Below are 24283 nucleotides of genomic sequence, written 5' to 3'. Positions count from 1 at the left end.
ACTATTTTGCTGAAGGGACCCTAATATAGCTGTCCCTTGTGAGGCTATGCCGGGGCCTAGCAAACACAGAAGTGGATGCTCACAGTCAGCTATTGGATGGATCACAGGGCCCCCAATGGAGGAACTGGAGAAAGTACCCAAGGAGCTAAAGGGATCTGCAACCCTATAGGCAGAACAATAATATGAACTAACCAGTACCCCTGGAGCTCATGCCTATGCTGCATATGTATCAGAAGATCGCCTATTTGGCCATCATTGGGATGGGAGGCCCCTTGGTCTTGCAAAGTTTATATGCCTCAGTACAGGGGAACACCAGGGCCAAGAAGTGTGTGTGGGTGTGTAGTGGAGTTGGGCGGGAGGGTATGGGGGACTTTTGGGATAGTATTGGAAATGTAAATCAAGAAAATACCTAATAAAAAAATAAGAAGTGCATAGAATTGGTACAGAAAGAGACTTGTTGAATAATGGAACCAAGTCAAAGATGTTGAAATAAACTTTTATTCCTATGGACACTTAATTGTAGATGAAGAATAACACAAAACCATACACTGGAAAAAGAAAAGCATCTTCAACATATTGTGCTGTTCTAACTAGATGTGTACATGTAGAAGAATGAAAATACATCCAAAGTTAGCACTTGTCACAAAACTCGAGTCCAAGGAGATCATGTACCTCAACATAAAATTTTATACACTAAATCTCAAAAATGAGAAAGTGAGAAATACTATTGATGCATTGGTACAGGAGATAATTTCATTAACAGATCACCAGTGGCTCAGGCTTTATTATCAACAATTGATTAATGAGATGGCATAAAACTGCAAAGATTTTATAACGCAAAGTACATTGTCAATATGACAAATCATCAACCCACAGATTTGGAAATGATCTTCACTAACACAAAATCTGATAAAAGGATAATATCAAAATTTTATAAAGAACACAAAAATAAAACACAAATAGCCCAAATAACACAATTAAAAATGGGTCACAGAGCTACGCCATCATCAGTTTTCAACAAAGGGTTCTTAAATGGCCCAGAAGCACTTAAAGAAATGTTCAAAGTCCTTAGTCATCAAAACAAGTCTAGGATTCCATCTTACACTGTTCTAAATGGTTAAGATCAAAAACTTACGAGACAGCCTATGCTGGTGAGGATGTGGAACCAGGGGAATACTCCTCCATTGCTGGTGGGAATTCATACCTGTACAACCATTTTGGAAAACAATTTGGTGATTTTTCAGAAAGCTGGGAATATTTTTGCCTCAAGACACAGCTATACCATGCCTGGGCATTTACATGCTCTACCATCCCACAAAGGTTCTTGCTCATATACATTCATGGCAGCTTTATTTTTTATTGGATGTTTTATTTATGTACATTTCAAATGTTATCTCCTTTCCCAGTTTCCCCTCTGGAAAGCTCCTACCCTCTTCTCCTCCCCCTGCTTCTATGAGGGTGCTCCCCCACCCACTCACCCACTCCCACCTCACTGCCCTGGCATTGTCCTTCACTGGGACATCAAGCCTTCACAGCACCAAGGGTCACTGCTCCTATTGATGCCTGAAAAGGCCTTCCTCTGCTACATATGCATCTGGAGCCATGGGTTGTTCCATGCATACTCTTTGGTTGGTGGTTTAGTCCCTGGGCATTCTGGGAGGTCTGGTTGGTTGATATTGTTGTTCTTCCTATGGGATTGCAAACCCCTTTGGCTTCTTCATTCTTTTCTCTAACTCCTCCATTGGGCACCCCATGCTCAGTCTTTATTTTTTAATAGCCAGAATCTGGAAACAGCCTAGGCATCCTTCAAATGAAGAATGTATAAATAAAATGTGATATATCTGTGCAATGGAATACTGCTCAGCTGTTGATAACAAAGACATCATGTATTTTACACACAAATGGATGGATATTAAGACTATCACCTGAGTGAGGTAACCCAATTTTAAAAGGACATGCATGACATGTACTCACTTTTTAGGTGGATATTAGCAATAAGATAAATTATATCCATGTGACACTCCAAAGACTCAAAAGAAGCTAAACAAGAATGAAGGCACAAGAATTGATGCTTGGATCTCACTTATAAGGGGGAATAAAATAGTCATGAAGCAGATGGAGAAACAAAATTAGATGGGAGAGGGCATAGAAAGGGGAGTGGAGGGCTCAGGATCACATGTCAGGAGGGACAGGAGGGATAGCCAGATGACCATAAGAATAAATGTAAATATTTACATGATAGGGCTGGGGAGGTAGACGACATCTTGAGGAAGAGACAGAGACTTGGGATAAGGGAGGCACACAATAATCAGTGGGGGTCTCCTTAACTGTGACTCACAGCATTGGGGATATGGAAACCAAAGGAACCCCAGTGGAGCAATAGGGACACCAACCCAACCATTAAACTTTCAACTCAAATTTTATGCAGTCTCCAGGAAATGCAGGAAGAAAGGATGGAACAGAGATTGTGTTAAGGGCCAACCAGTAACCAGCCCTGATTGATACCTCACTGAGCAAGCACTAATCTCTAACACTATTAATAATACTCTGTTTTGCTTGCTGACAGGAACAAGTTATCCTCTGAGAGGTTATACCCAGCAGCTGATTTAGACAGGTACATAAACCCACAGCCAAACAGTAGATGAAGCTCCTGAACTCTATGAAAGAATAGGAGGAAAGATTTGTGGGTCACAAAGGGTATAGGAATTACAGAGGAAGACTAACAGAATCAACTAACTTGGACCCCTGGGGCTCTCAGAGATTGAATCACCAACTAAAGAACATACATTGACTAGACAAGGCCTCCTTGCACATATGTAGCAGATGTGTAGTTTGGTATTCATGTGGGTCCCAAACAACTGTAGTGGGGTTATGTACCTGTCTAAACCTGTATGTGGAGTATGTTCTTCTAGTTGAGATGCCTTGTCTGGCTTCAGTTGGAGATGATGCCTCTAGCCTCACAAAGATTTTTTTTTTGTCAGGGTTGGGGGATAAGTAAGGGGTTGATAAACAGAGAATGGCAGGATGGATTGGGGAAAGATAGTGAGAGGAGGTGACTAAGTAAGGCCAGTGATGGGAATGTAAAGTGAATAAGAAAAATAAATGAAATTTAGTGAGTTTTAATGGTACCTCTAAAGGTATCCTTAAAGACTAGGAATTTGTAAGTATTCCATAGTGTGTTTATGCAGATCTGCTTGATAACTCTAGAAGATTCATTAATTCCAGCTTTACAAAAATGAACTTATATTCAGAGCAACTATTAAATTTCCTGAAGACCACTTAAATATTGATAGAGTAAGAGTTTTCCTCTGGATTTCTCTGACCATCAAGTATGTTTTCTAGCACACCAAATGTTGAAGGTTTGTCTAGGTGAGTCTACCAAACAGTATCTGCTCAACTTTTAACATTGGTGAAACAAATGACAGTTTTATTCTGGGAAGGTATTCTTACTTCTCCTTTTGAGTATAATCCCAAACCAATTTTCTGTATTTCAAATGACCCTTTTTCCATGAGTTATTACTCAAACCATACACACATTATGGAATTTTGGAATAGAGACCACCATATTGAAAAGTGGAATAGTGGAATTATATTTCTATTAAATCAAAGGTGTTGACATTGTCTGTATCCTGAGAGCAGATCAGGAGTTCTGGCTAATCTTAGGAGCAAAAAAGTTTAAGGCTAGTTAACATTGCATGAGACTGTGTAAACAAAAACAACAAAAAGGCAATTTTAAATCATTTCAAAATTTTTAGTTCTCCACAATGATTCTTGGCCTCATGATTGATCCTGTATATTTTTCAGACCTTCCTATCTCCTCTTGGGTCTTCTACTCTGCACTCAGTTCAAGTTTTACATCTCAATGCATTGAAGAAGAAAGTCATTGGGCATACCATAAGCTTTGCTTTCTCTACTCCTTTAGATTTAGACACTCTTTTTGAAAATTGTTTTATTTATTTACATTCTAAATGCTGGTCCCCTCTCCAAGGGTTCTTCACCCCATCCCCACACTGCACTGCCTCTGGGAGAGAGCTCCCAAAACCCACAATCCCTCACCCCCATTCCCCACCCACACTCCATTGAACCCACCCCTAGCCACCCAATGCCTCACTCATCTACCCCCATTTCATCCCACACACTCCATTCCCTGAGGCATCAAGTCTCTAACAGATAAGGTATATTCTCTCCCACTGAGGCCAGACTAGTCTGTCCTCTGCTAAATATGAGGTAGGTGCCACAAATGAGCCCATGTATGCTTTTGGGTTGGTGGCTTAGTCTCGAGGAGCTCTCAGAGGTTCTAGTTAATTGCTACTGTTGATCTTACTATGACATTGCCATGACCTCAGCTCCTTAAACGTTTTCCTTAACTCCTCCATAATGATCCCTGACATCAGTACAATGGTTATCTGTTTCTGTATCTGCTGGTTGAGTCTCTCAGAAGACAGCCATGTTAGTCTTCTCTCTGCATGTGCAACATGGCATAATTAAAGTTTCAGGGTTTGATGCCCACTCACAGGATGGATCACAACTTGGGCCAGTCACTGAATAACCTTTCCTTCAGTCTCTGCTACATTTTTGTCCCTGCATTTCTTTTTATAGGAAAAATAATGGGTCAACAAATTTGAAAGTAGGTTGATGACCCCCTCACTTCAGGCTGCATCTTTCCACTGATGGGCATTTCAGTTAAAGCCAGGCCCACTGATTACCGAGAGCTTCTCAAATCCCAGGTCTTCGAGACTTTCTAGAGATTTTCCCTCTCCCTCCACTCCTTGCTGCTTCATATTTGCATCATTCTCCTGTCCCTCTGGGCTTCTCTCCTGTTTATCTCTATACGTGACCCAGCTCTCCATTTCCTCTCCCCCTCCCCTCTCATACTCAGTTCCTTCCCTCCCTCTGCTTCCTGTGATTATTTTGTTCTCCTGTCTAAGTGGGATTTAAGCATCAAAGCTGTAATGAAAAAAGAGCCAAGTAATACGTAAAGGCAGAACTATCAGAATTGCACCAGATTTCTTAAGAGAGAAGCTAAACTCCAGAATATCTTGAACAAATATAATATAGACTCCAAGAGAAAATGTGTGACAGTACAGGCTAGTATAACCAGCAAAACCCACAATCACTATAGATAGAAAATTAAGAGGTTTTGTGACAAAACCAAATTGAAACAATATCTTTCTTTCTTCATTTTTTAAAATTAGGTATTTTCTTCATTTACAATTCCAGTTCTATGCCCAAAGTCTCCCATACCCTCCCCCCCGACTCCCATACCCACCTACTCACACTTCTTGGCCCTGGCATTCCCCTGTACTGAGGCATATAAAGTTTGCATGACCAATGGGCCTCTGTTTCCACTGATGGCCGACTGTCTTTTTTCCACTATGTGGTTTTATCTCCCTTGTCAAAGATCAAGTGACCATAGGTCTTCATTCTCATCTACTCCTATTATCCATAGGTTTGGTCTTCTCATTGTGTCCTGGATTTCCTGGATGTTTTGAGTTAGGATCTTTTTACATTTTGCATTTTCTTTGATTGTTATGCCCATGTTCTCTATGGAATCTTCTGCACCTGAGATTCTCTCTTCCATCTCTTGTATTCTGTTCCTGATGCTCGCATCTATGGTTCCAGATTTCTTTCCTAGGGTTTCTATCTCCAGTGTTGCCTCACTTTGGCTTTTCTATATTGTGTCTACTTTCCTTTTTAGGTCTAGTATGGTTTTGTTCATTTCCATCACCTGTTTGGATGTGTTTTCCTGTTTTTCTTTAAGGACTTGTAACTCTTTAGCAGTGTTCTCCTGTATTTCTTTAAGTGAGTTATTGAAGTCCTTCTTGATGTCCTCTACCATCATCATGAGATATGCCTTTAAATCCAGGTCTAGGTTTTTGAGTGTGTTGGGGTACCCAGGACTGTGTGAGGTGGGAGTTCTGTGTTCTGATGATGATGAGTGGTCTTGGTTTCTGTCAGTAAGATTCTTACGTTTGCCTTTCGCCATCTGGTAATCTCTGGTGTCAGTTGTTATAGTTCTCTCTGGTTAGAGCTTGTTCCTTTCATGATTCTGTTAGCCTCTATCAGCAGACATGGGAGACTAGCTCTCTCCTGAGTTTCAGTGGTCTGAGCACTCTCTGCAGGCAAGCTCTCCTCTTGCTGGGAATGTGCACAGATATCTGGTGTTTGGACCTGCCTCCTGGCAGAAGATGAAGGTCTGATACAAGACCTGTCCCAGAAGCTGTTAGCTTCTATAGTCCACACTCTCACCCGTGCAGACTATTCTCAGAGGGATCTGGGAACCAAGAAGTCTTCCCTAGGTGCTCCAGGAAAACCCTCCTGGGCAGGGAGAACAACTGTCCTCTGGCAGGGAAGGTGCCTGGATGTCTGGAGCCCGAAACGGGGTCTGCCTCAGAAGCTGTTCTCTAGGCATCTTGGGGGGTATCCTCCAACTCCTCGCCCAGGTGACCCAGTGCTGGTACCAACCGGAAGGGACTTGTGACCCTGGTCTGGGTGGGTTTTCTGCTTCCCTAATGCTGGTCCCGTGCAATTGGAATGGAACAGAAGTTGTGTTTCACTTGCCAGTGGTCCTAAGATTGCGTGGAGAGTCCTCTCAGGACCTTCGGGGTGTCTGCCGACTTCGAGCCCAAGGTGACCTGGTGCTGGTGCCGACTAGAAGGGACCAATGATATCTTTCTTCTAATCTATCTGTTCAGAGAATAGTAGAAGGAAAACATGTGTTGGATAACTACACCAAGGAAAGCACAAGAATTTTACCAAAAGTACAAATTTGAGTAGGTTAGTATAATAAGCTTTCTGAAAGCTTGGGAAGAGAGGCCCCTTGGTATTGTAAACTTTATATGTATGTCCCAGTACAGGGGAATGCCAGGGTCAAGAAGTGGGAGTGGGTGGGTAGGGGATCAGGGTGGCAGGAGGGTATAGGGAACTTTCGGGATAGCATTTGAAATGTATATAAAGAAAATATCTAATAAGATTATAAAATAAAAAAAAAATATGACTTAAGTGTATGTCTAATCCTGACTAGTATTTACACACATATTCTCAGGATAGCTTTCTTATACTCAGTTTGAAACATTAATACATGCTGAGGGAATCAGGCTAATAGCATAGCTAATTCACTTGCTAAATATTTTCTGTATTTGAAAGGCAGCTCATTGCCATAGACTTAGGGAAGTTTTCACGGATGTTAATTGACTCAGCTCTTAATAGTCCCCAGGATCTCCAGACTTGTCCTGGAACTGAATTTATACTTGTTCTCTGGTGCGACAGGGCACCATGGTCCCTTTGAGGAAGATGTCACTACTCTGCTGATGACAAAGTAATTGCACCTCAGGTCCAGAGGTGAAATTAGGGAGCTTCAGGATTTATAAATACACTGGCTGCAAATAGACTAAGTATACTTACGCCATAGTCCTGACCCTGTTCCAGCCTCAGAGCTCAGCCTGGTGAGTGATTTCTTTTGATTGATTGTAAGTTGGATGATTACAAGAGGAGGGCATGAGAGGAGTTGTAAAGGGTAGGAGTTTTCTCACACACTTCAGGAGAGGATGCCCTCTGGTAAACATTGCTTCTGAGTGATAGATATTTGCAAGAACGTGAAATACAGCATGCAAGAAGGTCTGAGGATATCAGGATATCTGGCTTGAGGATTATGCTGGGTCAAAGTGTTTCAGCTTTGACCTAGCTGAACTTTACACTTAATATAGGAGTTGATCAGTGTTTACAGAACAGACTCTCAAATTAGGGTCTTGGGTATTTCTACAGACTGCAATATGATGGTACTTGATCTGTACTGTCATCTGCAGACATGTAAACACACACACACACACTCAGTCACATATAGAAAAACACATAGTCACAGAGATCTTGCATTTATTTGCATTTAGCTGTTGTCAGTAAACATGGAGTAACATAATTTAACCCAATCATTTCAGTACTGAAATACACAATTTATACCTGATACTGAATAAAAACCCCAGCTTCTGAAGTCAGGGAAAGACTGGTAATTCTTGACTCAGTATGAATTAAGGGCCTAGGATCTCTCAATAGGTCAGATACCATGTATACTAAACAAATTAAACAAAAGCTACAAATTCATCTAACTATAGCATTTAAATAGTAACATTGCAAATAACACAGCTGGTATCTAGAAAATTATGTGTCTCTCCTGCATGACTCTAGACCCAGGAAGTCCACTGCAGCTTCCATGAAACTACATATCCCCTAATGTCCTTTTCTGTTTGCTGTTATTTTGAAAATTCTGTCTTAGAGACCTACATAGTCATTACTTTGTGAGACACAGGCAAACAAAAACCAGGAGAAATATAAACTATACTCTTGTACACAATAACGGAAGGATAGCTTATTCCAGGAAGTGTAAGCACAAGAAACCACATAACCTGTCAAACCACAGTAACCTGTTGCTATGGACATATCAGCCCTAGTGTGCTAGTTGATAGAGCCAAGTATCCCCCGTAATGTAAAACTTGCCATTCCTAATTTGTTTTGCATATTCAATTAGTGGCTTTATTGAAGTATAAGTAACCAGCCACTACTTGTATAAATGTAATGTGCATACTGTCATCATCTTGGAAATATTCATACAAACACACACACACACACACACACACACACACACACACACACACACTCAGTTTTCACAGTTAAGATTATGAACATAGCCACAAATACTGTCAAATTTCTTACTGCCATTAAATACACTTGCTCTCTTTGCCTCACTCAGACACAAGGCACATCGTGGGCTACTTTATGTTTCTCTCTCTCTCTCTCTCTCTCTCTCTCTCTCTCTCTCTCTCTCTCTCTCTCTGTGTCTGTGTGTGTGTGTATGTGTGTGTTAATGTATACATATGTATGTCTACACACCAAAAATACAATTCTAAAACTATGGAAACTAGCTGAGAAATATCAAATCCAGCTGACAAAATGGGTTGAAGAATCCTGTCATATATGTATGTGTATGTGAGTGTGTGTATGAGTGTGTGTGTGTGTGTGTGTGTATGTGTGTGTGTGTAACATATATTTGCACAAGGAATGCTAAGTTAAATACCACTGTCAATCAACACATAGTTGTATTACTGTGAGTGACTCAGTTTATCTTTCCATGTGACATTGCTATTAATTGTCATATTAGAATGAGAATTGAAATCATTAGTAAACTTGGTTCTCTAGAAGGTACTTGAATTTTTGTACTTATACAACTCAACACAGGAGCAATTCTAGTTTAAATTCCTGCTTTTGTCACTGCTTTTTCTTTATTGGAAACACAGTAATGGGTTTCTTGAGTGATGCCTCCTAGATAGAGTTAATGTCCTTAAATTGGACCTCAGAGAGGTGTTTTATTCTAGTTTCAATCATGAGAGGAAGCAATAAGTATCTGAGAGTGACAATCCTGAAGAGTCCTCAAGAGAGATGATCTTTCATCATTCATCCACCCCTCTTTCCCAATACTCAAAGCTATTTTCGACCCCTGCACCAACTTTCAGCACTGAGGAATTTTCTGTTGTTTATAAGATATTTATACTAGTACTTAGATAAGGTAACTGAAACTGATTCAAGGTACAATTCCTGATATGCGAATATCATACAAAAATCATAAGACCCCTTTCTTATACAAGATAGGTTTTCCTTTCATGTGACTTAGATACATTTGAATGCACAAATCAGAAACTGAATATTTACTGCTTATTAGGTGTATTAAATTTATTTATTTATTTCTCTATCTATCTATCTATCTATCTATCTATCTATCTATCTATCTATCATCTATCTATCTATCTATCTATCTATCTATCTATCTATCTATCTATTTTTATGTGTACATGTGTATGTAATAGAGACAAAAACACAGAGAAAAATAGATTTTAAAAAGTTGGGGTGATTGAAATGGGGCACAGAGGCAGATTTATTCCAGAATGCCATCTTTTCAGTCTAAATAATATCCCTTGCATACTCAATTTTAGGATTGACCTACTTGGTACTGGATAAACATTTGGAAGCACTCTATTCTTGGGAAGTTTTTTTTTTTTTCTAGATCTCATGGTGCCTTATTAATATAGGCCTCATGGTCTATTACCATTAACACCATTATATCTGTTGGTACCATCCTAGTTCAACTAGTTTTATCAAATATTTAGAAAAGCTCTCTTATATTTTGGTAATGGTGATATTACATTCATGAGTTTTCTAATGACCTGAATCAGAAGGGCTCCAGGTTTTAAGATTGTTTATACACAATAGAAGGAATGTAGCAATGATATGTGGTTAGAAGTAATACAGAGTTTTTCTTGTAAAAAAAGGAAAATGCTCTCTAGAATAGGAGTGTTTGTGTAATCAGCAGAGACAGTGCACTTGAAATGCACACTGCTAGGTATACTTATTACTTGACTGCACTTCATAGTATCATCAGCCTGTTTGGTTATACAACCCTGCCATGAGGTGATATTATCAGCACTGGGCTTAAAAATCCATAAAGAAAATGCATCAGTCTTCTCTAGACAATTTAATAAAACTATCTGCTTAATTACAGTTATTTCTTTCCAGATGACCATAGTCAAATTGACAACAATTAACTGGCACCAAGTTTAAAATCAGAACACTATGCAAGAATTTGCACAATTAATGATCTATACCCCTAGCCATAAATAGGATCATAAATTCCATAAAGTGTGTGTGTGTATTTATGATTTTTACAATTTGTTTTTCTACAAAATTGTCTCATATTATGTCCAACTAGATCACTATGTCATTTACATATAGGTATTTTAAAAAACATATTCAGATAAAATTCTCTCCAGAATTCTATTAACTCACAGTTACAGAAGAAATACTAATTAAAATATGAGCCCCCTCCATTCATCCTGAAATCGTCTTCCTCTGTTATAAGGAATCTATACAATTGCAAGCCTACATATAAACACAACTGAATCATCAACTCCCTACAACCACTATTACTCTCCAGGTATTTCTTATTTGAAACAGATAACATGGCTTTTTGTTTTGTGTCTTTTCATTCATTGCTTCCCATATAGGCAGATTCTTGTCTGCTGAAATATGTAGTAATTTCCTGAAGATAATTATTAGAAAGTACATGTAGAGGTATAGATGTCAAATTCCCTATTTAAATATAGACAGGTATACTGAATTTCATATCCTTTAACTTGCTTTACATTCCATGCTATATGTCTCAAATAGTCACATCTGTTCTTTTCTTAACTTTTACATGTATTTATTACTGTCTCATATATGTTTTTTATGTTTGCCTGAGTTTATGTGCACATATCTGCAGAAGCCAGGGACTCTCAGACACCCATGGAACACAACTTTAGGAGATGGGGAACTGCCTGATGATATGGATGCTAAGAACAAAATCAAGGTGCCATATAAAAGCAGACATCTCTCTCTTTTTATTTCATTAGCTTTTTTCTTTTCTTACACTTCCAATGTTATTCCCTTTCCTAGTTTCCTCTCTGAAAATCTCCTATCCCTTCCCCACTACCCCCCTTCTCCCCAACCCACCCACTCTTGCTTCCTGGCCCTGGCATTCCCCTATATTGGAGCATAGAACCTTCACAAGACCAAAGGCCTCTCCTCCCATTAATGACAGACTAGGCCATCCTCTGCTACATATTTGCTGACAGGAACCTGATATAGCTGTCTCCTGAGATGCTCTCCCAGTGCCTGGCAAATACAGAAGTGGATTCTCACAGTCATCCATTGGACAGAGCAGAGGGTCCCCAATGAAGGAGCTAGAGAAAGTACCCAAGGAGCTGAAGGGGTTAGCAGTCCTATAGGAGGAACAACATTATGAACTAACCAGTACCCCAAGAGCTTCCTGGGACTAACCCAGCAGAAATCTCTTAATCACCGAGGCATGTAGCTTCTGCCTATTAATTTGTCCTTCCCTCCTCCTCCTCTGTCTTATCATCCCTATCTCCTTTTATCTCTCTTGGTTTCTTTTATAGAAGATGTTTAATCATGTGACTTTGGTCTGGAACTCTCCATGAAGATCAGACTGACCTTAAACTCACAAAGAACAACCTGGCTCTTCTACACAAGTGCTTAGATTAAAGCTGTGCCACCATGTTTAGAATATTGTATTTTCTTAATGTATGTTTGCAGCATACTCTCTTGCCTATGAGTTGTAAACAAGAGCTAAATTTTTACTTTCAAAAATTCAATGTCTGTGATTAGATATGTGTTTTATGTGAATATGACATAAACTGTGAAGATTACATAACTGAAATAGAGTTGCACCAGAAGAGGAACATAAGTTTATAAAGAAGGGAGAAGAACAGATTAACATCTTTCACTCTATGTCATTATTTTAACATAAATTAAACATTTTTTCTAAATGATAAATTACTATTTATTATATATGGTTTTTAAGTAGTAATTTATCATTTAGAAAAAATGTTACATTTATGTTAAAATAATTTTTATATATTATTATAGAATCACTAATTATAGATGTTCTGGCATATATTCCTATGATATTATTTATTTCATTTATGGCATTATATAAGCTTATTTATTTATTTATTTATTTATTTATGGATTTATGTATATGTTTGTTTTGAGACAGATTTCAGCATGTAATGCTGGTTGGCCTGAAATTCTTTAGACAAAGCAGCATGAAGCTCAAAGAGAGCCATCAGTTTCACTGGTTTTAAACACTCATGATGTCAGGCCCTTAATTTTATTAATTTTAATTTTATTGTTATAATAGTTTGTACAAGTGTCTTCTATGCAAGGTCCCATGGTAAGGACAAGGCAGGCTTAGTCTTATTAAAGGAAACAAGCTTTTTACTTACAAACATGGGTTTAATTCATTTAGCATTGAAAGAGTGAAGCCTTTTCTTTCTCTATGTAATAAAGATTGGAGCTAATTTTTCATCCAGATGAGTGATTTCTTTCTGCATCAGTGCTTGGTTTTTTGCTCTATATGTACATAAAAGTATGGATGTGTGTATAAGTGTGTTATTGTGAGAATGCATGCAACCTGGGTGCAGCTGGATTTGGATGGAAATGTATAAATGAATAAATGAGCATGTATGAATCTGTATATGAATTTAAATGAGATTAAGCATATTCACTTATGTAAAAGTTTTACCTTCTGTGAATGTTTTTCTCTTCTGGTTCAATAGAAGTTTATTGCTCCAAATATTCCCCTAGCCTGACAAGCAAGAGGCATCTGGACATTAGGGAAAAGGCTCTAGCAATAAATCCTTAACTTGATCTCCTGCTGTTTTAGTATGAGGTGCTAAGTTCAGTCTCTGGCCCCAGAGGATCATGGAAGGCAGGTCACCTACAATAGCATAGTAACTTAGACTTAGATAAGTAAACTTTTTATTATACAGCAACCCTCAATTTCTCGTAAGACAGAATCTTACCCCCAAGTCTCTTAAGACAAAATCTTACACTCTTCCTCCTCTGCTGCCTCAAGAAGAATGGACAAGAAAGAAGAAACTCCATGCTGGGGCTGGTCCTGGCACTATCATTTTACTTGCTTTTAAGTGGGAGGAATATATATATATATATATATATATATATATATACATACATATACACATATACATATATATCAGTGAAGTATTCTCATAAAAAAATAAATAAAAATTAAATAACAAAAGCATCATTTTATATAGTGAGTTATCCAGGCAAGAAAACACAAATGCCAAGGGAAGTCATAGAGAGCAATTTCTAAGAGCTTGTGAAGTGATTCAAAGTCTGATTGCATTTTCTGAAGATGACAATATCTGTGTGTCCACCATAGCCCACCACACACCTGACAGAACCACAAGAAGTTTTTATTATTTTTTCTAAATTGTACTGTAACCATTATATCAGAACTTGTCAAAATGTCTAGAGAAGGGTTTGAATACATCACAATTTGTATAACGAGGAAAAGAAGGGAAGTCTTCTTGTGGGCTTCTGCTCTCGGTTGCCCATTGTTCAGCAGAGAAAAAACAAAACTAGACTACTTAATGTTAAAGCCAAGTCTTCAGCCCTTTAAGTAAATTGTTATTCAACTCAGTAAATTAAACTATCTCAAAAATTTTTCTGAACAATGATGGCTCTCTGTAAGGACTTGGGCAACATTGTTCAACAGTTAATGACTGGTTAAGCCATTTAAATGAGAATGAGCATTTTCTATAATAGTGAAATAGTAAATGCTTTATTTAAGAGCACAGCAACTGAATTATACATCCCTTAATGAATAAGAACTTACTTTTATTGGTTTCCTTCAGGTAGGAAAATAATATATAAAATGAATTCTTGACTGTCAGACCGTAAAATCTTATGGATTGATCAATGATTACAGAGTATCTATAAGTTCATTTATGACATTGGATTCATATTTGCTAAACATTTTTGTTCTGTTTCATTTGTTTGCTTGAATATGAGAGACAGAAATACTGATGCAAAGCATGCAGTAAATTTTTCAGGGATGTGAATAACTCCTACTTATTAGTGATATAATAGATTTTTCTGACAACTATTTTGTATATATGGACTTTGGAGACCTGTGTATTGTTTGCTTTATAAGACCCATGATTTTCCCTGTACATTCTGGGGGATAATGTTTAAATTTAGGAACCTTCATGAATGAAAATGCTCTTCCAGTGCCTGATAAATACAGAGAACGATGCTCACAGTCATCCATTGGACAGATCTCAGGGTCCCCAATGAAGGAGCTAGAGAAAGTACCCATGGAGCTGAAGGGGTTTGCAGCCCTATAGGAAGAACAACATTATGAACTAACCAGTACCCCCAGAGCTCCCTGGGGCTAAACCACCAATCAAAGAAAACACATGGTGGAATTCGTGGCTCTAGCTGCATATGTAACAGAGGATGGCCTAGGTGGTCATCATTGGGAGGAGAGGCCCTTGGTCCTGTGAAGCTTCTATGCCCCAGTATAGGGGAATGCCTGGGCCAGGAAGCAGGAGTGGGTAGGGGGGAGGGGGAAATAGGAGGTTTTTGGAGAGGAAACTAGGAAAGGGGATAACATTTGAAAAGTAAATAAAGACAATATCTAATAAAAAAATTAAAAGAAAACAAACAAATCTAAAACGTGCATAGTTGAAGTTGCTATCATTAAATAGGTTTCATTAATGAAATTTCAGCATTTCTTAACATGGGAGTTGGTATACAGAAATGCACTGATTGAAATATATGCATCAGTACCAGAAAGCCTTCCACTTGTATGATGTAAAGCACTCCATTAAATATAAAATGAACTTTTGTTTCTTAAAAGTGTAGAAATTCAAACACTGAAGATACCTGATGACATCCTTACATATGTCTTTCATCAAGTATTGAGTAATATATATAGGTGGCTTTAGTAAAATGTTATGAACCAGAAAGGACTCTACCTTTTAGATTGATCTGGATTTATATTGATAATAGGTGGAAAGGACATTTACCCTTGACAAAACGCTGGCTTCCTAAACACACAGGATTATTTACATTAGTGCTAGAGTTGGTGCACTTTAGGCAAGATTCTTTTTTTCACACTTCCCAGTTGATTTTTATTAGATATATTCTTTATATACATTTCATATGCTATCCCGAAAGTTCCCTATACCCTCCCCCCACCCTGCTCCCCTACCCACCCACTCCCTCTTCTTGGCCCTGGCATTTCCCTGTACTGGGGCATACATATAAAGTTTGCAAGAACAAGGGGCCTCTCTTCCAAGTGATGGCAGACTAGTCTATCTTCTGCTACATATGCAGGTAGAAATATGAGTTCTGGGGGTACTGGTTAATTCATATTGTTGTTCTACCTATAGGGTTGCAGAGCCCTTCAGCTCCTTGTTTTGTTTTGGCTTTGTTTTGTTTTGTTTTTGTTTTGCTTTGTTTGTTTGTTTGTTGTGGTTTTTTTGTTTGTTTGTTTTTTGTTTTTGAGACAGGGTTTCTCTGTATAGCCCTGGCTGTCCTGGAACTCACTTTGTAGACCAGGCTGTCCTCAAACTCAGAAATCCACCTGCCACTGCCTTCTGAGTGCTGGGATTAAAGGCATGTACCACCACCACCACCACGGTAGCTGGCTTTAGGCAAGATTCTTAATATTTGTTAGAGTAGACAAAGGATTCAGAGATCAAAACAAGTTGATTTGAAACTAAATATACATTATTCAAACAACTTTCTATAACTTTCACAATTGTTCAAAATGTGAATTTATTCTTACAAAATGGTACATAATAAAATCTTTTAGATTGACTAACACAAAAATAAACATAATATATAGTACTTACAAATTGTTTGCAGATTAAGGAGAGGCCCCATACCTCTAAAAAAACTAATTGTTTCTCACAATTTCTCTCACATAACTATAAATTTGCAAGCATGCTTGCAATTACTATACCAAATAGTCAGAACAGTAGAAGACGCTAGCTTTAAGGCAAGCATGGTGTTCACCTATTATTGATTTCCTTCCTTTCCAAAACCATAAGAAGGTACACATTATTGAACAGTGGCAGTGACTCTTTACAGTTTGTTTTAACTTTTGATTCAAAGAAATGAATTACATTAATAGAAATATGATCTTAAAACTAGGTTGGATCTGAGAGACTATGTAGATACTTTATATCAGAAAGGAAGTGAATATCTTGGTAAATGTTTTTGCATGTCATTGGAAGAATTAAATTGAAACTTGACATGAACTAGAAAATAATTTGGATATGAGATTATGTGCCACTTTGTCTTGGTAGTTGTGTCTTGAATTTACCTTTGTCATTAAGACTTCTTCAAGCATGGTTGTCTTCTTCCATATCAGTATCAAAACTCTTAAGAAATGTTCTTATTTCTACAGAGAAACACTAATGTAAGGTCTGAGTCCTGGTTTCATTGTAATATTAATTTTCTTCATACCCTGTTGAACTCACAGGAAAATAATAAAAAGATATACCATGCAAAGGAGGTCTGTGACTCTGGGCATAGCACACTTGGTAAAATTATTTCCTTACAAAAATAAAGACATAGAAAATGAAGATGGGACATTGCTTGTAGGCACCTTTTTATGGAAGCAGATAGAGAGGAATACCTGGTTTGCACTGGCTGGTCAGGTGGACTACTCAGTAAGTTCGAGGTCTATGAGAGAAGCATGTTCTGAAATCCAAAGTAATTTGCACCTGAGGAATGCCAGCTGAGGTCTGCCATTTAGTCGAATATACACAAATATGAACTTACACTCAACAGACACACAGACACACAGACACTCAGACAGAGACACACAAAGAAAGAACATATGCTATATTATGAATTGGACAAAGATAACATAAAACTTACCCCTCTAAATTTAGCATGCACATCATAATTTTAAAAAAATTCCATTTGAAATTTTTAATATAGAAAGTAACAAAAGTCATTGGTTAGGTCAAAATTACTAGGATGTTATAATCTTCATGAGCAGTGTCTTTTTATAACAGTATGTACCTAGAAGGATATTCAGTTGAGGAAAAGACAGTTATAGAATAATGCCACAACAGTGGTGAGAATATCACAGCTGGAATGAAAAAGACATCATCTATAATCTTGGGTAAACAAACATCAATATCTCCACAATCCTTACTCTTTGTATGTAAATAAGTAACTTAAACTGTCACATAGTTGAGATTTATTCTTTAAGGACAAAGAACATGTGGAAAACCTTAATCAAGGGAAAATCTCATCAGTCACTTCTATGTTACCCCTGATAAGCTCAGACCTGCCAACATTGTATTTCCTGTTCAATACCAGTGGTGTAACATAGAGTCATATGATCCTTTTCATAATCAGTCTGAGAAGTAATAATTCTCTCTGAGAGTGTATTTAAGAATAGTTTCAATAAAGAAGATTTATCAGAGAAGTTGTTTTCATCCATTACACTTAAAATAGATACTGTGTTACCGAGTGTGATGTGGAATCTGAGTAAGAGTGCTGTATATTAGAGCCACAACTATGTAACAGTCATTGTTGAAATGTTTAAGGTGCTGAGGAAATGGAAGCCAACTCCTCCATCCCACTGAATGGATCAGAAGTGGTGTTTTATGATTCTACCACCTCCAGAGTTCTATGGATCCTCTCAGTGATAGTCCTCTCCATAACCTTTGTCCTTGGTGTGCTAGGTAATGGGCTTGTGATTTGGGTGGCTGGGTTCCGGATGGCACACACTGTGACCACCATCTGTTATCTGAACCTGGCTTTGGGTGACTTCTCTTTCATGGTTACTTTACCACTACACATCATCTCAATGGTCATGAAAGGAAAATGGCTTTTTGGTTGGTTCCTTTGCAAATTTATTCTCAGCATTGTACACATAAACCTTTTTGTAAGTGTTTTCCTAATCACTCTCATTGCCATGGATCGTTGTACTTGTGTCCTGCACCCAGTATGGGCTCAGAATCACCGAACTGTGAGTCTAGCCAGGAAAGTGGTTATTGGAGCTTGGATTCTTTCTCTGCTGCTTACCTTGCCACATTTTCTCTTCTTGACTACAGTGAAAGATGCAAGAGGCGAAGTGCACTGTGCATGTAACTTTGAATCTGTGGCTGCAAACCCTGAGGAGCAATTAAAGGTGTCAATTACTGTGAGCACAGTAACAGGAATCATCAGTTTTATTATTGGCTTCAGCCTACCCATGTCCTTCATTGCCGTCTGCTATGGACTCATGGCTGCCAAGATTTGCAGAAAAGGCTTTCTGAACTCCAGCCGTCCTTTACGTGTTCTCACTGCTGTAGCAATTTCCTTCTTTATGTGTTGGTTCCCTTTTCAACTGATTATTCTTTTAGGTAATATCTGGAATAAGGAGATACCAAGCAGCATTCACATTTTGTTGAACCCAGCAAGCACACTGGCTTCCTTCAACAGCTGTCTCAACCCAATACTCTATGTCTTTCTTGGTCAAGAATTTAGAGAGAAACTGATATATTCCCTGTCTGCGAGTCTGGAGAGGGCGCTGCGAGAAGACTCAGTCCTAAGCAGTGGCAAAAGCAGTAACTTTTCTTCATGTCCTGCTGACTCTGAACAATAGGAAATGGTAGCTGTAAGGCCAGTGGAATGTTTTCTGTGCTACCTTATTTTCACTTTCTCTCTCATGCTACCATGCATGATATTTTTGAATATCAACTAGAACATCATTTTGGCCTTCTATTTGTAGAAAGAAATAGAAATAAAAGCTAGTGTCATTGTCTTTTCAAGAACTTTTCAACTGAGCCTATAATGGGATAGCACTATGGTGAAAAATAATAAAAAAGTAACAAAATTATGCATTCCTGAAAGAATTATACAACATTGCATATATTAATTTCATATATTACTTTTTTATTGTAAAGTGAATATTTGATGACCATAATTACCATCCTGGTAGTGATGTCCAGAAAGAAGTATCATATAAAGGTCAGTTTATTTAGAGATTTTGAGAATTCAAGTCAAAATGAGCCACTAGAGATCATCAAAAAGTTTTGCCATGAGGAAGAAAAAAATGCATCATTACTAGAAAATAAGTAAAATTGTTGATAAACATAATGTGAATAAAACCATTGTCAAAAGGAAATAAATTATAACTTTGTTTGATTCCCTAGATGTTGTATGGATTTAGAAAATTTTATATTTTGTGTGTATACATATTTGTAACTGTGTAAGAGATATGAAAGTACATTATAAATGCTTAAATCATTAAACATTAACATCAACAAAGTTTGATAGAACCAGGGATGTTTCAAGACAAATTAGAAATTGTGTAATATTGATTGTCAACTAGGCATAATCAGTCAACTAATCTGAGAGAAACATCTCAAAGGGTTACTTTCTAATTCTTCTTGCTCATGGATGCTTCTGTGCAAGTCTATGATGATTATATCAATTGAAGTTGGGAAAACTTCTGTATTGTGTTTGACATCAAAACCTACCATTGTTAGCATGGAGACCCAGCATGTATTATATAAGATTTCACCATCTGATCTGAGCCCTAAAACACTTTATTTTGTACAATGCATCATGGTCTGGAATGTGTAGGTAACATAACAAGTTATTTCAATTATCTCTTGTTTGTATGTCCCTCGATTATAGACAATAAAGTAGAAACAATATTTTAAAAAGCACCCCTTTAAATTTTGTTACATTTATCAGGGCATTTTACATTATAGTAGCAGGAAAGGACTTTCAAGTATATAAATTCATTTTGAGATTGTGTCCTTGCTGTGCCATTGCTTCCTGTTTCAAATAGAGTTTTATGCATTTGTAATGTTCTATTGGAAGAATGTGGAAAAGTTTGAAACTCTGGGATGGGAAAAATCCAATTTATGGCTTATGAGATGAGGATATTAAGAAAGAAAAATCACTTAGAGAGAGGATATACTAGGAATGTATGCAGAAAACTGGTGAGGTAGTTAAAGAAATGGAGAAGCATATACAACCCTCTTCAAATATAACTTGTAATCCAGTTGAAATTCCTTAACAGTATATTTCTGGATATTTCTACTCCTTCAGCTATGAGTAACTAAACAAAAATTTCTTAGTGCAGAATGAAATATTAGACTCAGGTATATTATTACTGAGTATATACAGAAACAAATGGTTCACTATACCACAGAGACACTTGCTCATCTATACTCATAGCATCCTTATTCATAATAGCCAGAAACTGGAAACAAACCTAGATGTTCCTCAACTGAAGAATGTTTAAAAGAAATGTGGTACATTACCTATACAATGGAATACTGTTCACCTATTAAAATCAAAGACATCATGAAATTTTGTAGTCAAATGGATGAAACTTGAGAAGGTTGTCCAGAGTGGTATAACTCAAACACCCCCACCTCCCAATAATATATATATATATATATATATATATATATATATATANATATATATATATATATATATATATATATATACATACATATATATGTATATATATATTGATAAGTGGATATTAGCCACAAAATACAGGGTACATAATCTGCTCTCCACAGACCCAAAGAACTAAAGAAGAAGGAAGGGTCCTATGAGGATGCTTAAATCTTACTTCAAATGGGGAATAAAATAGCCATAAGCAGTAGATTGGGGGATGAAACTGTGTGGGAGAGGGTGTGGGGAGAAACTAGAGGTGGGATGCAAGATCAGTTATACAGAAGACGGGGGGAATATGATTAGATGACCATGAGAATGAATTTAAATCTAAAGCTAGGGAGTGAGTTGAGGGCATCTCAAGGGCTTGCCAGAGTCCTGGAATAGGGTAGACTCTAAGGAATAAATCTCAATGACCCTAAGTGAGACTCACAGTATTGGGGAAATGGATTCTGTAGAGACAACCCCCTATAACCAGGTAGGACTACTAGTGAAGCAATAGAGAAAATATCCCACCCACAAAACTTTAGTCCCTAAATTTATCCATATATATATATATATATATATGTGTGTGTGTGTGTGTATATATATATATATATATATATATATATATATATATAGTTTATTTATGGAAGCTTTTCTTTTCAGTGAACATCATGAACCTTTTTGGTTCTAGTGTATGTTGGAAGTATGAAATTTACATCTTGCTTTGATTTTATGAGTAGTTTTATAGTTAAGAGATTGCCTTGACACTCATTAGAGACTTGGGATTTGAAAAAAAATGTAAAGACAAAAAGTTTAAGGATTTTAAAATTTGGACTTAACGCATTTTGCCTTATGCTATAGCTAGTGATCAGAAAAATGTGGTATTTTAAATAAGAATTAATCTCATAGGTGGAGGCATCTGACTGTTCAGTCACCAGAGGATGGAACTGTCTCAAAGGATTAGAAGGATTAGGAGATTAATCCTTTCTGAAATTGTTGTGACCTTGCTGGAGGAAGTATGTCACAAAGGTAGCATTTGAGATTTTGGAATGCTCATACCAGGCCTAATTGTCTTTTCCTGCCTACTTATTAGGATATATGCTTTTATCTACTGCTCCAGAATTTCCTGTGCACCACTATGATTGCTTTCATGATGTCAATGGAGTAATATTCTGAAAATGTAAACAAGCCAAATGTTAAATGTTTTCTTTTAAGAGAATTGCCATAAATGTGTTGTCTCTTTACAGTATTAGAAATTGTAACTAAAATAATCCTATTTCTCTTCAAGCTGCTTTAATCAGAAGTGAGAATCTCACTGTGATACTGTGACTTTTAAGGATTCTGGAGACTCCCTGCCTGAGCCATGCAGTATTTTGAGGGATTATAAGAGTAGTTGTTCTTGGAAGATGAAGGCTAGGGTTTACAAATTGGATACCTAGGCCTAATAAAGATTCTGAAGTTTACATTTTCTGTGCCAAAAAGTGTTTAATGATGTCAGAAGTAGAAAGCAACTGTGACAAGTGCCATATTGTCCTAACTAGAGGTAGGAGAGATCTTTCAATGTATACCTGGTTAGGCTTGAAATAAAGGATTTGGGATACAGGATTTGAATTTCATAATTGCATAGACTGGAAAGAAGTTGTTTTGGTCTCCCACCCATGTCTGAGAAGCTATTGGTTTTCTCACAGGCAGAATGCAGGTCTATTTGGAAACTCCATCAGAGAATGGCCAAAAGAATTTGCACTATATTCTGGTCAGAAGAGAACTGGATTTTTAGGATTTCCTGAAAATACAGAGTCCATTAAAAAAAAAAGCTGGGCTAATTATTTCCCTCCTCACATTATATTTAAGTCAAAACTGAAGAGAGTTGAGAAGGTAGGAAGAGATGTTATGAGTATCTGAGAGCAACAAAGGTTGTAAAAACCTTGCACATGGGCTGAAAATACTTACAAACAGTGATTAACGTCATCTAGAATAGTGAGCATGTTGCAGAACATAGTTAAAGTTTGATATGTCTTAATTTGTGCCAATGTGATAGCTTTAGATTCTCAAGTAAACATAAGGTGTGAATTTGAGGAAAATGGATTTGAGAAGATTGGAAGTAGAGATGTGTACTCCCAGAAGTTCAGGAAGCTGTGTTTATTAAGTACCTAGAAGAGTACAATGGGAGAGATAGATTTGAAGAGCTATGTGTATGATTGTTTGGAGAGTTTTGAGTGGAGAATGACTAAAAGGAGAGTCAGGAAATGGAAAGGAGCTCTACAATTCTGCATTTTGTTAGGTTATGTCTTTATCGCTGTTGCAGAGAAACTTCCTTGATAGTGGATGTGGAATATTCTTAGTTTCCTCCTGCAACTGATGGAAACAAATGTAGATAACCACTGTCAGATCATTTGCAAAAGGAGCTGTTCTAACTCTGAAGTCTAGGTAAGACATATCCATCAAATTCCTCCCACTAGCATTCATGAAACCATATGAAGAAGAAAGAAGATGAAAGAACTGAGGAGTTGGAGGATACAAAGATATATAGCCTACTAAATCAACATGATCAAAGTCCATGTGAATTCAAGGCTTAAGTAGTAAACAGGTCTGCACCAGATGAGGCCCAAGACTGGAAAAGAGAAGTAGACTGGTGTAATGATTCCTTACCTAAAAGCCATCTGCAGTTGATAACAACCTGCAACTGAAAATTCAATTTTTCTATGGAAAAATCACTATTTTTAATTATAGGACATATTATCAGTAGTAGATGACCAGTGGAAAATGTTCTGAAGCTCATTTTGCAAGGTTTCTTGTCTCATAATGACATGTCAGAGTTTTTCCATTTTGTATTATATTTTTATACTTTTAATCTTTGTTTAAGTCATTTGTAAACAATTTCAGTAATTTTCTCGTTTCTCTGCAGTTTGTTTGGCCTTTTCTAATATGTTAGGATTTTTCAATCATATTGTTTTTTGTTATTCCATTATTATCTCAGAATCCTATAGGTTTTATATTACCAGAAAGAAAGAGGTGCATCTAGATGAGAAATGGGAATGGAAGAATTTGGAGGAATAAATAAAGAGGAAAACATAGTTGGGGCAGATTTTATGGGAAAAATCTTTTTTAAGAAAATCAAAATTCCCTGAACCACACAGCCTCCAGGTCTCCTAGGAGGCTAACTCTAACTAGTGACACAGGTAACACTACTGCCCCAATATTCACAGATAGAAACAGACTTGGAATCTATTCCACTCTGCCTGAGTCCCATTGCCCTTTTTTTCTGTACCTTCACATGCACACATGGGAGAGAGCATGTCAGATGCCCCCCAACCCCCCCAAGCCTGTCTGTTTTCCAGGAGGTCTTCTGTCTTGGGGTTTCTATTCCTGCACAAACATCATGACCAAGAAGAAAGTTGGAGAGGAAAGGGTTTATTCAGCTTACACTTCCATACTGCTGTTCATCACTGAA

The 24283-nt window shown here is 37.4% G+C and overlaps 2 protein-coding genes across 2 annotated transcripts in view; both read left to right on the top strand.

Annotated features, from left to right (window-relative positions):
• The window catches only part of Ccz1 (CCZ1 homolog, vacuolar protein trafficking and biogenesis associated), a 66072-nt gene that overhangs the window by 11289 nt on the left and 30500 nt on the right, over nucleotides 1–24283 (top strand). The window lies entirely within an intron of this gene.
• On the top strand, nucleotides 17999–19030 carry LOC110294190 (formyl peptide receptor-related sequence 3). Its single transcript, XM_021162226.1, has one exon. The coding sequence runs from the start codon at nucleotides 17999–18001 to the stop codon at nucleotides 19028–19030; it is 1032 nt and encodes a 343-aa protein (XP_021017885.1).

The sequence above is a fragment of the Mus caroli genome, chromosome 5, assembly GCF_900094665.2.
Source record: "Mus caroli chromosome 5, CAROLI_EIJ_v1.1, whole genome shotgun sequence".
Classification (NCBI taxonomy): Eukaryota; Metazoa; Chordata; class Mammalia; order Rodentia; family Muridae; genus Mus; species Mus caroli.
Note: the sequence above shows the minus strand (reverse complement) of the source record. Positions and strands in the feature narration are given on the sequence as shown.